Raw genomic sequence first — 13,387 nt, 5'->3', positions numbered from 1 at the left:
TGGGGCAGGTTGGAACCTACTCTGCTAACACCTTTCCACAGTGAGGTGAGAGCCACCATGGCCTAAGCTCTTTAGAGATTTGGCAAGAGCCTTAAGTAGAAACATCAAAAGAGAAGGCTGGGGAAAGGGCCAGTTATAGCTCTTTTTAGGAGAATTTGTCCAGTTTGAACAAAATCAGCTTGAATTTTGCAAATTGATACCATGTTTTAACTTGAATTTGGGCTCCCTTCTGTACTTCTTTATGGTTAGAATTTGGTTAAACCAGACCTCTTACTGGTTCTGAGCACCCAATACCATTGGATGTTTTGCACCCAAAGAAATTTAGCTCAGAATGCATCACCAAAATTTTTGTCTGAACTTTTTTGCAATTCTCACTTAGCAACTATGTGTGAACTATTTTTTTTACCATAGCCCTAAAAAATTGATGCTAGGTTGGTGCAAGTAATCTAATTATTTGTAAATAATTTACTACAACATTAATCATTTCATTCAACCAGCATTTGCTAATAGCCTACTCTGCGCCAGGTACCCTATTTTACAATTTTTTTTTAATATTAAGCATTTACTTTTAGCATAGAAGGTAGTATAAGAGAGGTGAATCCTTTAAGGGAATTATATATATGTATGTATGTATATATATGTGTGTGTGTGTGTATATATGCATGCATGCTGAGTTTAAATTCACAATATGAACTTGCTCACATAATATCAGTAATATAGCATTATACTGCTTTGCTAGGGAAATAGTAAAATTTGGGTGAACTAGAAAATGATATGGGCATCTTCCCTAGAAATATCTCTGAGGCCAATGCTAAGAATAATATTGTCAAATATACAAGCTGATCTGAGCCTCTCTGTCCTTGTCTCAGGACTTTGGGATACACCATCTCAAGAGAAACCCAGAACCTGCAGGTGCCTTACTTTGTAGATAAAAACTTTGACAAAGCCTATAGAGGAGCATCTCTGCGTGACCTAGAGAAGACAATAGAGAAGGATTACATTGACTACATCCAGACGAGTTGTTGGAAGGAGAAACAACAAAGTAAGATGATCTACAATGGGCCTTACCAGATGACCATGGTTCTTACCCTTAGGCATCACCAGCTTCCCGATGGCTCTTTTCTTCTTGTTTGGGTCACAGCATGTTTGTGTGACCAGAGACAGAGGACAGAGGCCCATTGGGGATACCACACACACAAAAAAATTTTTTAAAGCATAAGTGTATCCAGGACTTGGAACTTTAGGAACTTAGGGGGTACAAGGAACACGTTTGAGTTTAACTTTCTCTAGACTCTGCCTCTTTCTGCCTATCTGCCCTCTCTCCACAAACTCTTTTCCTTTGCTTCTTTAGGTTTTCCTCCCTCATAACCTTGTTTGGCTGTGGGTTTATTATATGCCATCTCCTAGTTGCTCTTCCAACTTGCCCATCCTTGCCAGTCATTGGCCCCTTTATACATCACAAACTTTCTCTTTCAGTTTTCCTTTCCAACTGGCTTGGTCCAGAATTTCCTAATTCTACACTCCCTAGAAATCTGATGATCCCGACTTTTTTTTAAAATTTATTTATTAATTTAAAAAAAAAAGAAACAAAACAACATACGTAATCAGTAATTCACAATATCATCACTTAGTCGCATATTCATCATTTCTTAGAACATTTGTATTAATTCAGAAAAAGAAATAAAACAAACACAAGAAAGAAAGAAAAAAAAAGATTATACCTACCATACCTCTTACCCCTTGCTTTCATTGATCACTAGCATTTCAAACTAAATTTATTTTAGCACTTGTTCCCCCTATTATTTATTTTTATTCCATATGTTCTACTCCTTTGTTGACAAGGTAGATAAAAGGAGCATCAGACACAAGGTTTTCACAATCACACAGTCACATTGTGACAGCTGTTTCATTATTCAATCATCCTCAAGAAATATGGCTACTGGAACACAGCTCCACATTTCCAGGCAGTTCCCTCCAGCCTCTCCATTACATCTTGAATAACAAAATGATATCTACTTGATGCATAAGAATAACCTCCAGGATAACCTCTCGACTCTGTTTGGAATCTCTCAGCCATCAACACTCTGTCTCATTTCCCTCTTCCCCCTTTTGGTCGAGAGGGTTTTCTCAATTCCTTGATTCTAAGTCTCAGCTCATTCTAGGGTTTTCTCAATCCCTTGATGCTGAGTCTTAGCTCATTCCAAGATCTCTGTCCCACGTTGCCAGAAAGGTCCACACCCCTGGGAGTCATGTCCCACGTAGAGAGGGGTAGGGTGGTGAGACTGCTCGTTGTGTTGTCTGGAGAGAGAGGCCACATCTGAGCAACAAAAGAGGCTCTCTTGGGGGTGACTCTTAGGCCTAAATTTTAAGTAGACTTGACCTATCCTTTGCGGGGTTAAGTTTCATCTGAACAAACCCCAAGACTGGGGGCTCTGCCTATAGCTCTGGTTGTCCACACTGCTTGTGAGAATATCAAGAATTCAACTTGGGGAAGTTCAATTTCTCCCCGTTCTCACCACTCCCCGAAGGGGGCTTTGCAGATACTTTTCCACTCACTGATCGAATCACTCTGGGATTCATCGGGGCATCACTGGACAAACCAGCAAAATGATGATCCTGACTTTTTAAAAAAATATTTTTATTGAGAAATCTTCACATACTTACAGTCAATACATGGTATACAATCAGTGGCTCACAGTATCATCACATGGTTGTATATTCATCACCAGGATTGTTTTTAGAACATTTGCATCACTCCAGAAATAGAAATAAAAAGAAAAAGGAAAACTTTGGTATATTATCATTAGTCCATGAGTGAGGCATGATAATATTTGTCTTTTTGTTTCTGCCATTTCATTCTACACAGTGTCCTTAAGGTTTATTCACCTGTTGCATGCCTCACAACTTCATTCCTTCTTGCAGCTGCTCAATTGTCCATTGTATGTGTACACCACAGTTCCCCCTTCCTTCCCTCAGTCGTTGTACCCTTAGGCCACTCACATGAACACTGCCACCGTAAACACCAGTGTGCAAATCTAACTTAGCTTTTTGAGTCAGGCCAAGGTTTGTAGGTTAATGGTCTTGAGTCAGGTGCTCTGCACTCAACATCCAGCCATCTGTGACCGCACAGAAAAAAAGTTACTCCCTGGATCTTCAGTTGGGTGGATGTGAGCAGGCCTTCCACTCTCTTTCCTTCTCTGGAGACAATGGGGATGAACAGGGTCTGAGGGACAGGTGGGATATCATCAAGCTCACCAACATATGCTTTATTGGAGTCCCTGAAGAAAAAAAGAGAGATAAAGAGGTAGAAAAAGTATTTGAAGAAACAATGGCTGACAACTTCCCAAATCTGATTAAAGAAATGAATATATACATTCAGGAATCTCAACAAACTCCAAGCAGGATAGACTCTAAAAGATCAACACAAAGACACCCCAAACCAAAATATATTCATTTAGCAATAACATTCCCCTTGCCTCTCCCTCTCATTGACCACTAATATTGAATCTATCCAATTTTTCTTTTGTTCCTTATCCTTTCCTATTATTTATTTATGTTTGGTCCTTATTTTTTTTCCTCATCTCTCCATACCCTGGATAAAGGGAGCATGCAACTAAGTGAATGAAACCATTTACACAACTTCATTCCTTCTTGTTGCCACTCAGTGGTCTGTTGTATGTATGCACCATAGTTCCCTCTTCCATTCCTCAGTTGATATACTCTTAGGCCACCTCCCATCATTGCAAGTCATGAACACTGCCACCATAAACACCAGTGTGCAAATGTCCGTTTGTGTCCCCATTCTCAATTCCTCCAAGAATATACCTAGCAATGGGGTTGCAGGATCATATGGCAGCCCGACTTCTAGCCTCCTGTGGAACCACCACACTGCCCTACTGAGGGGCTGTACTACTCTACTTCCCAGCCAAAGCGAATAGGTACATCTCTTTGTCCACATTTTCTTCAGCATGTATATTTCTGCTCAATTTTTAAACGGTTTATTCGCACATCATTCAGTCCAGCCTAAGTAAAAGAATCAATGGTTCCTGGTGTAATCACATAGCCATGCCTTCACCACCACAATCTATATAAGTACATATCCTTTTCTTCTGCAAAGAATCCCATACCCCTTCCCCACATCCCCTGCTTATTGGCATTTATTTTTGGCATATTTACCAAATGTCTTTTGAAGAAAAGAATCTCAGAAGTGGTAAATAGTAAAAATGCTGAGGATCATGAATAACAGAGCAGGGTTAGTGTCCTAACCCTAAACCTTAGGACTTTGTCTCTGCCCTCTATTTCTGTAGGGCAGACCCCACCTGAACTCTCAAGGCACATTAGAAGATGGGTGGGCAATGGCTCTGGGGTGTCAGGGGAATTCAGGAGGAAGAAAAAGTTGCTTTTTTATTAAAAAAAAAAAAAAAAGCTATCAGAAGGGTCAGGAAGTACTCTATCCCCATTATTAAACCAGGACTTGCAAGTTTCAAAAATCAAAGAATTTTGGAGCAAAATAATGGTCTTGAATTAAAAAGCAGTACATACATGGATCCAAATCCAATGAAAGCCACAGTGTATGTCTTGAAAGTCTCCATTATTTTGGGCTGTGGGAGGATTTTGAATTCATTACTTTCTGCAAGAACTGTATGAAAATCTGCATTTCACATCCTTCAAATGCAGACTCATACACAACATATCATCCTTTGTGGCAACAAGATGCTTGAACTGCGCAGAGAGCTCCCTGCAGAGATTGCACCTAAGGTGGATCCTAGACTTTCAGCCCCATCCAATGATGCTTAGTTTCAGAGCTTTGGCACTCTCAAGTCCAAATAAAAATCCAGTGGGTAAGCGCCATCTGCATACACACAGGTTCCTAAGGGGTGGGGGGGTAGGGGGGTTGTTATCAGCACACACCCATTAAAATCTATTTTTGGCATTTAAGTATGGTAGCTCTCTGGAGCCTCCACACAACCCAAGTGCTATTTGAGAACAACCAGCATCTGCCCTCTGGTTCCAGGGGCAAGTGCAGCCAAGGAGGTTAAATTTAGCTCTTGGAGGTTGTAAAAATAAATGCACTTGAGAACAGTTCACTCTTGGCAAAATACCAATTGGAAACTGTTTTTAGCAAAGTTAGCCATTGTCTTTTTGGATCCTTTATTCTGTTTTTTTTTCCTTCTACTTTTCCTTAGAATGTCTGATCCCCAGGTCAAACTTTTATGAGTAGTCCTTACTGTGAGTACTAACTGCCCTGTTTACTCCTTCATGGATGCCTCTGAATAATAAACCTGATGCCATGGGAAGTAGCCATGCCCTGGGCTGAGCTGGACAAAAGTAACAGGCGGAACTGACTCGTGGCCTAGCCGAGCCGAACTGAGGGCATTCTTTCCATGCCCTTGAGCAGGGTAGCAGAGTGGATAGAAACTTAGACTTTAAAATAGGGATAAAATTAACTTCCTAGAGAGGTTGTATAGATTCTACAAGATGGTATGGATATAACTCTTAGCACTGTATATGGCTCACTTTAAGTGGCTGGTTCCTGGTGGAGTCCAGTCCTTGCCTGGCTTTTCATGTAGACTGGTTATGGGTTCGCTGCCAGCCCAGTCTCATGGGGCTGGATCATGAGCATAGTTGGAATCTGTTGGGGTCTTCCAGCTGTCATGACTATGATCTAGACTCTTGTGCAGAATGTGCTTGGGAGAGGCTCTGGGACTTGCATCTTTTGGCAGTTTGGCTTTAAGGCTTAGTGCTTTGTCCATCTGTTACACTGGCATTCAGGGTAGGGAGCCTGAAGGGACTACTTTATGTGAACATTTTGATGAGTAAAAGTGTTCTCTTGATCCTGCCCTTCTCATAGATGTTTTTTTTTTAAGTTACTTAGAAGTTACTAAATATTAACAGAACTTCTCAAAAGTAGCATATTCTTTGAGTTGACCTTTTGTTCATTGAAGGGGAAAGGATTCATTAGCAGTTTGGAGAGAAGTTTCTCTAAGCATGGTAGTGGGGGTGTGAGACATGTTTCCTTGAAATACTGACCTTATCTGTGCAAGTGCATTACTCAGGAGTGGGGTCTGTAAACTGGTTTCAGTGCAAAGTAATGTGATGTTTTGAGAAAATCATATTTGTGCAGTTACTGAAAGGGAGGGATGTTATCTTCTATCAGCTTCATATAGTGGTCTTCAATCCAGAAAATATTGATTCGCTTGTCCTTGAGGTTTTCTGGAATGAGATTTCAGGCAATGAGGCATTTAGAAAAGCTCAATAAATGAAAAACCTAAGGAAATAATTTCAGGGAAAAGCAAGCGCAGAATCTGTGCCATATATTGGTGTAACTATGACTCCAGAGCACCGAAGGTATAGATTGATTTCATGGGGGCCATTTCACTGGGGCCTCCTGAACTAGTTTCCCACATGCCAGAGGAGTCAGAGAAATGGAGCTAGTAGAGCGTTTGGGGCAGGATGTAGGAACAGAGGGCTTTCATTTGGGTGCAGCACATGATTCTCAGCAAAACCCTGTCACTGCAAGGGTGACTGTGCCAAGGCAAGCTTTGGCTAATGGGCACTGCAAGCACCCATGCCAAGGGGTGAGAGCACTTTGTTCTGGAGCCTGGGAGACCTGCTGCTTGCCAAACAACTGCTGGGCAAGAGCCCAGGCTCTGCTGCCCCCTTTGTAGAGGGAATGTATTCATGCATAGCCACCCCTCACCCAGGAGTTCTACACTTAATCTGCACTTTGGGCCTTCCTTTATGTAAATAGAATCATTGTGAGCAGGAATGCCAGGCAGTGTTTTGTGTTGATAGAAACCAATGCGTGTTGTTCCCCCTAAGTATTAATTCCTGTTTCCAAGCAATTTGCCGATTAATCAGACAGGTGCCTCTCATTTCACCAGGAGAAACAAAATCTGCCAGTCAGATGAGTAAGAATGGATAGGCAAAATTTCAAAATGATTAAAATAGCATTTTTACAAGTATGGTCCTTTAAACCCTGAGTAGCTGCCTTCTGTTGAATGCTTTCATAAGCCATGCACCTAACCCAAGCATGCCATTCTGTTTGTTAATACACAACCCATCTCTGGAGGTGCTTTTCAGGCATTCCTTCCTAAGAATGGCTCTGAAATCTTAAAAAAGAATAAAAACTAGAAGTAGCCCAAAATAGAGGCACCCTTAGGTCGAGGAAGACAGCAGAGATTATACTCTGGTTAAAAATAGAATGACCTTCTCTACCATGTAGAGAAAATGAAATTCATTTAGTCAAGGAGACAAAGGTCACTCGATCCAGATGATTTCATTTTTAAGAGTCCAGCTGTTTAGGCCTTTGAGTTCTGGACCCCACATGTGGGAATGACGAAAGCTCCCAGCAACCTGGCCTTCTGTAGCAAGTGTGAGTTGTGACCTCTGGTCACAAGGGAAAGAACGAAGCAGCTGTCTTTGTTTCAGATGACAGGAATAGGCAAGTGGACTCTTCCCCAACTGCCCTCTGAATACCATTGGTGGGAAGGTTGTGATGTAGTCTCCTCTTACTGCACACGTGCAGGCTTCCTAAGTCTGGTGCCAAATGTTTTATTGATAAAAACTAAGTCTGGTGCTTTTATAAGAGAGCATAAATACTGTAGGGCTCCAGGATCACAGGTGTCCTTTAATCTTCAGCACCTGGTGGAGTGTGGCTGCCTGCGTTTCTTGAATAAATGGGTAAAATGTTCTTAAAGTTAATTGAAAGATTAAGTATTAAAGTAAAAAGGAGCTTTGATCACAAAAATACTGAAATGAAACAAAAGGTCTCAACTCTCTTGATGAACTGGTTACCTCTTTTATCTTTCAGAGTCAGAGTTGACAAATTTGGCAGGATTATACAGAGATGAACGACTGAAACAGAAAGCAGAGTCGCTGAAACTTGAAAACTGTGAAAAACTTTCCAAACTTATTGGCCTACGCAGAGGAGGCTGACAGGACAGTAGTTGTATGCAGAGTCGGGGTTTGGTTACTTGTTCCTATTTACGGTCCTAACTCCATTTTATAATACAAAATTAGGAAATGAACATTTTACTATTTGCTGGCTTTGGTGGGCAGAGTCGAAGGAGCTTGAGCATGGAGCCAGACTTGTCATCACAGAATTCTTCCTAGGGATTGGCTCCAGGGGCTAGGAACAGTTCATCTAAATTGAATTAATGGCACAGCATTTGATTCAGCAACCCTACCCCACCCCACCCCAGCTCCATGCCTACCCTGCCTCCATGAATTTAGTTCAGGGCATCTCAGGGCAAATCCATGTTTTCTTCTTCCCTTCTTCAGGCAAGTCTTAATACCCAGGCAGTCCTAGGCTTCGCCAAAGCAACTTAATATTATTTACCATACGTACACAGAATTATATCTCTCCCTTCAGTAAAGTCATCATTTTGCCCAAGAGTCAGCCTTTAGAAAATGCTCCTACTCAACTTTACATTTTCTAAGGGAAATGTGGTAAAATGAAATATATGGAGAAATTTAAATTCATTGTAGCCAATAGTCTTCTATTTCCCCACTCTCTGTCCAGGATTACCAGCATTAGCAAACTGTCTGATTTATGGTTCTTTTGTTTCCTTAACCTTCCCTCTTGTAGAGGATTGAAAAATTTAAAAACTATTGAAGTGTGAAACAGTTCAGCAGAACTCATCGGGGGGGGCACAGGGCTGGGGGTGAGGGTAAAATGTAAGGCTGAGTCTCTCAGATCGTCATTGCAGGTTCCCCCATCCATCATAGAAAGCAGAGAATGCTCTTTTTGTCATTTCCTTTTATGACATCACACTTGACCTGAGTTTCTGTACCCCACAGAGGTACAGTGATCAGAGCAAAGAGGAGACATCAGCCAGGCTGTTTGCTCAAGCTTAGAGATAGAGGGAAAAATCCTCCCTTGGTAGCTATGGGGATGATTAGCATTGGCCTCAGCAGCCACTTTATTTAACCCAGTGCACTGTAGTTTTATTTGAGCTGCTTGTATTTACTCATTCCACATTTAGTGAATGACTTTTGTTGAGCAGGGGCTCTCAGATATATTTGTTTGTTTGTTTTTTAACTTACAACTCTCCTAAGTAGGAATATTACCCTTATTTCTATAAATGAGAAGCTGGTCCAGAGAGGATGAATGGTTTGCCCTGGGTCACAACTGAGAGTGTCAGAGCTAGATGGTAGGTTGCTTATCAAGTAGAAAGTATGAAATCATCTCCATCACTCAGGTGATTGGTAAAGCAGTCTTTCCCAAGGGTGCCCCTGTGCTTACCACCCCCACCCTGGGGCCCTGCATCTCTTCTGTGGCAGCTCTGCATCTGTTCAGGACCCCTTCCTAACTGGTTTTTAGAAAACAGGATCCTCTTTACATAAATTGCACATAGAAAATAAGAGGTCCCTCAAAGGCAGGCAGCCCCTCCCACTGGTGACAAGAGGCAAGTTATTGTTTGGGCTACATGGGTCTGGGCCTTCCTGCTGAGGCTACCTGGATTCAGCTGCTTAGAGTATCATGAACTTGAAGGATTCAGTAGGTGACTACAGTCTACGCTCCATGTTTTCTCCAGGATGGAAAAAAGGTCCTGTTAGAAGGAGAGTATGTGTTAAAACTGGTTTTCACTGTAGAACTTCCCCTTTCAAATGCAAGAAGCCATGGTTTTAGAAGCACCCAGTGGGGTTCAACATGTGAATCCACAGGGTCCACAGGTAAAGAGTGGGGCTTTGGCAGTTGATTGGGGACAACTGCTCAACTGTGGGAGGAGGAGGAGTTTAGAGATAGCTAGATTTTGCTACCAAACTAGATCCGCCCTTCTGGTGTTGGAGGGCTCCTGAACTCCCTCTAAGTGATTGAGAATTTACACTGTAAAACGTGCCACTAAGCCACACAGGCTTATGGAAAGTCATTTATGTATACAACCCAAAACCTAAGCTCTTCTCTCCTCAATCCTAACCTCTGCTAGAAAACAGGCCATAATTAAACTAACTTGACAGGTTAAAAGACCCTGCTTTACATACCCATGTATAATATACTCACACATTTAATGGATTTCATGGCAGTGAAGAGTAACGTCTATGATGATACTAAATGGTGGCAGTACTAATTCACTCCACTTAATTTCAGGTCTGTTGTCTTGTTTTATTACCTAATAGACCAAAACAATCACATCCAGCTTTTCTCAAGGAAAATGGTATTTGCTTTTGACTGAAGGACAGTTTAATCTATTTGGTACTATCCCAGAGTATTGTTAAACTGGTTTTCCTGTTTATATTTTAGATAAGTTGCCTGTATGGTGGTAAAATAAGCTTTTTCCTTTTGCCTATACCCATTAGAAGACTTCCTGAGCATATATAAACTCTTTAGGTAAGACTTACTCTTGCCATCAGAATTTGATATTCAGCCTTAGACTGTTTCTTTGAGCATTACTGCAGATTGGAGATGTGTGAGGAGAGTGAGGATTAAAAGTCAGGCCTGAGGCTCAAGAAGAAACTGAAGCTTTCATTTCTTAGAGAAAGGGCTCTCTGCACACTGCATCACCAGCAGTGAGGAGGACAGGATGCAGATCTTCTCACCACAAAGGATACTGTAGCTCGAAGGAACCCATGTCCCCAGATTAGGAACCCTGGGGTTCATCTGCTCAAACCAGAAAACGTCTCAGCTTCCTCCTGGATCACTCCAGACTTCACAGATTGGGCGAAGTGACCAGTAGGAAGAGGAGTCTGCTTTCTTGTGGAGACTACTACTGCTTTCCATTGCAGCCTATTGGGAATTACACTGAACTACAAACCCACAAGAACCTGGGAGCCAACAGCCTGGCTATGCTATGTGTTTTCTCATTTTCATCCTCATGCTCAGGACTGGATTTATGAGGAGGCCCCGTTGGGATTCCAGCAGCTTTCTGTTTAAACTGGCCGCACATGCAAGTTCATTGTCTCTGCATGCACTACTCCTCGTGGGACATCCATTAATCTGGATTTATTTTGGACTCATTTAAGGTGTAAGCTTACTTAATGTCCTAATATATTTATTTTCAAAGAGGGCCAAGTTACTTCTTATTTTTTTGAGCCTGCATTGTTGATACCTCGTGCAATGACCACTGAGTAATTATATGCCTATGTGTTAGATACTGATTACATCTTTCGCATCATGCCTCTTTGGAATTAAAGATGCGAATGTTCCATGACTAGAGCTGGGGCTGACACAGATGGAATCAGCTCCCAGTGAAGTAAGAATCATAAAAAATCTGGTCATCTGATCTACTGCATCTGGATTGAGTGTATTTTAATAGAGAAAAAAATTAAACAACTTTATACAAAAAGACTGGCTTTGTATTTTTCCTTTGTTCTTTGCCCTTTGCCCCGTGGCATCCTTGGGCACTGCACATTTCTTGACCCCTTTGGAGCCACTCAGGACTAGAGAAGCTGTTGACCTCTGCTCCAGTCTTCCTCACCCATCAGTGGGATTCTTCAGGTTTAGAACAATAGATAGCATTGTTCCATCTTACTTTCTATCAGATAGCAGCTGCAGCATATTATAGCCCATCTGCAGATCAAAACTATATTTAGCACCAGAAAATCAGGTGTCATCCCAATTCCCTTCTGAGCTTGTTCCCAGTGGCCCATATTTAGGAAAGTCTTGGTTTAAGCATATAACATATATGGTTCATACATGGTTCTGTAAAGAGCCCGAGTGGTCATGGTACCTTTCACTTAAAAGACAATTGAAATTAGATTCAATTTGGTAAACAGAACCTACAATATGCCAAGTGGGCTGAACTTTTGAGATGGGGGGAGCAGGGAACAAGTGAGACCCAGCATCAAGGCTCCTAGAGCTCATCACTTAGTGGGAAGTTCCCCAGTGGGATGACTGGCAAAGGAGAGCCCCAGGGGACTATGGGGATCTATATCAAAGGGATTTAGCCATATCAAAGGGATTAGAAAAAAATAACTGAGGAAGAAAGACATGAAATATAATCAATCTTCACACAGAATGCAGTGATTTTTTTTAAAAACGTAGATAGCACGAAAATAGAAATGTCCAATGCACTCCCTTTTTCTATGAACAGCACTACCATTTATCCAGGTACAAAAATCAGGAAACTGGTAGGTTGTTATTTAGGTGTCCCCTAGGAACCACATATTCATGCCCCTGCATAGTCCTTTTTCTACTCTGAGCTAGCCTTTGATCTACTCTAACCAATAGAATGTGGCAAAAACTGGCCACTTTGGTTTTTATGATTGAGGGAAGCCAGTTGCCATGTAAGAAGTCTAACTACCCTGAGACCACTGGGCTGATCACATGTAGAAGTCATGCAGAGAACAGAGGAAACAAGCTGACAGCAAGAAGTAAGGTCCTGGGCATACAACCCAGGTCTAACCATTTACACCGTCCCAGTTCATAAGCAGAATAGAGATGAGCTGCTCCACCAGGCCCTGCTCAAACTGCAGAATTGTGAGCAAACTATTAAATAGTTGCTGTTTTAAGCCATTACATTTTATGACAGCTTGTTCACAGCAATAGGTAACCAAAATACCTTGGCTTCTTTTTCCCTATATCCCCTCTATTGTTAAATCCTATCAGTTTTACTTGTAGAACAAGTGAAATTCATCCACTTGCTTCATCTCTGATACCACCTGACTCCCAAAGTACCATCCACTTTCACTGACAAAAATTACTTCAGCAGTCTCTGTGCAGTGCACAGCTACTCAGGTCCCCATCCAATCTGCATGCCTCACTGCAGCCAAAGAGTTCCAATCAAAGAGTAATTTAGATAATTTTTATTCCCTTGCTTCTAGAATAAAGCCAAGGCTCTGCCAAGTTCCTGACCTCTACTCATTGCCCAAGTGCCCTCTTGCCTTGGGCAACTTTTTCCTTTCTGCCATACTGGCCTTTCAATTACTGCATTCTGCCAACCACTTTTTGCCCCAAGGACTCTGCACTTACGGTTACCTTCTTCTGGACCCCTTTCCCACTTACCTGCTCCTATCTTCTTTGCTGAGTGTTTCTGGTTATTCTTTAGATTTCAGTTCAATCATCACCTCACAAATCCTTTCTCACACCTTAGACTGAACCAACTTACTCTTTCCTCTCTTCCTTAACATCCATCATACCTTTAATATTATTTGAATAATGGCATAATTTGGAATTTATATGGGTGTTTATTTGATTATTAATTGTGTATTAAATATTGTTCATTGGTCTGTCTCCCCCACTAGTCTAATTTCCAATATGGCTTTGAGTTGAAATTTGAAGGCAGTGGCATGCCCCTCTGCTAAAAAGACTGCTGTAGCAGTGCAGCCCAGATTCTTTTACACCACTCCCATTGAAAGCTGGGGACTATGTCCCTTCCTCTTGAATCTGGACTCCTGAACAGGATACAGCAGAAACGGCTCTATGTCAGTTCTCAGGCCCAGGCCT

The 13,387-nt window shown here is 41.7% G+C and overlaps 1 protein-coding gene across 5 annotated transcripts in view; it reads left to right on the top strand.

Annotated features, from left to right (window-relative positions):
• Positions 1-11,302, top strand: part of DNAJC18 (DnaJ heat shock protein family (Hsp40) member C18) — a 40,089-nt gene extending 28,787 nt beyond the window's left edge. For 3 of the 5 annotated variants that reach the window (XM_077138626.1, XM_077138627.1, XM_077138625.1), the window contains 2 exons: positions 870-1,042; positions 7,814-11,302. In XM_077138626.1, coding sequence (XP_076994741.1) covers positions 870-1,042; positions 7,814-7,938 — 298 coding nt within the window. In that variant the 3' untranslated portion in view covers positions 7,939-11,302. Of the gene's footprint in view, positions 1-869; positions 1,043-4,677; positions 4,842-7,813 lie in introns of all 5 variants that reach the window. The other 2 variants (XR_013166720.1, XR_013166721.1) reach the window with 2 other exon arrangements.
• The last annotated feature ends 2,085 nt before the right edge of the window (positions 11,303-13,387 follow it).

The sequence above is a fragment of the Tamandua tetradactyla genome, chromosome 20, assembly GCF_023851605.1.
Source record: "Tamandua tetradactyla isolate mTamTet1 chromosome 20, mTamTet1.pri, whole genome shotgun sequence".
Taxonomy (NCBI): Eukaryota; Metazoa; Chordata; class Mammalia; order Pilosa; family Myrmecophagidae; genus Tamandua; species Tamandua tetradactyla.
This window is presented reverse-complemented; position numbering and strand designations above follow the sequence as displayed.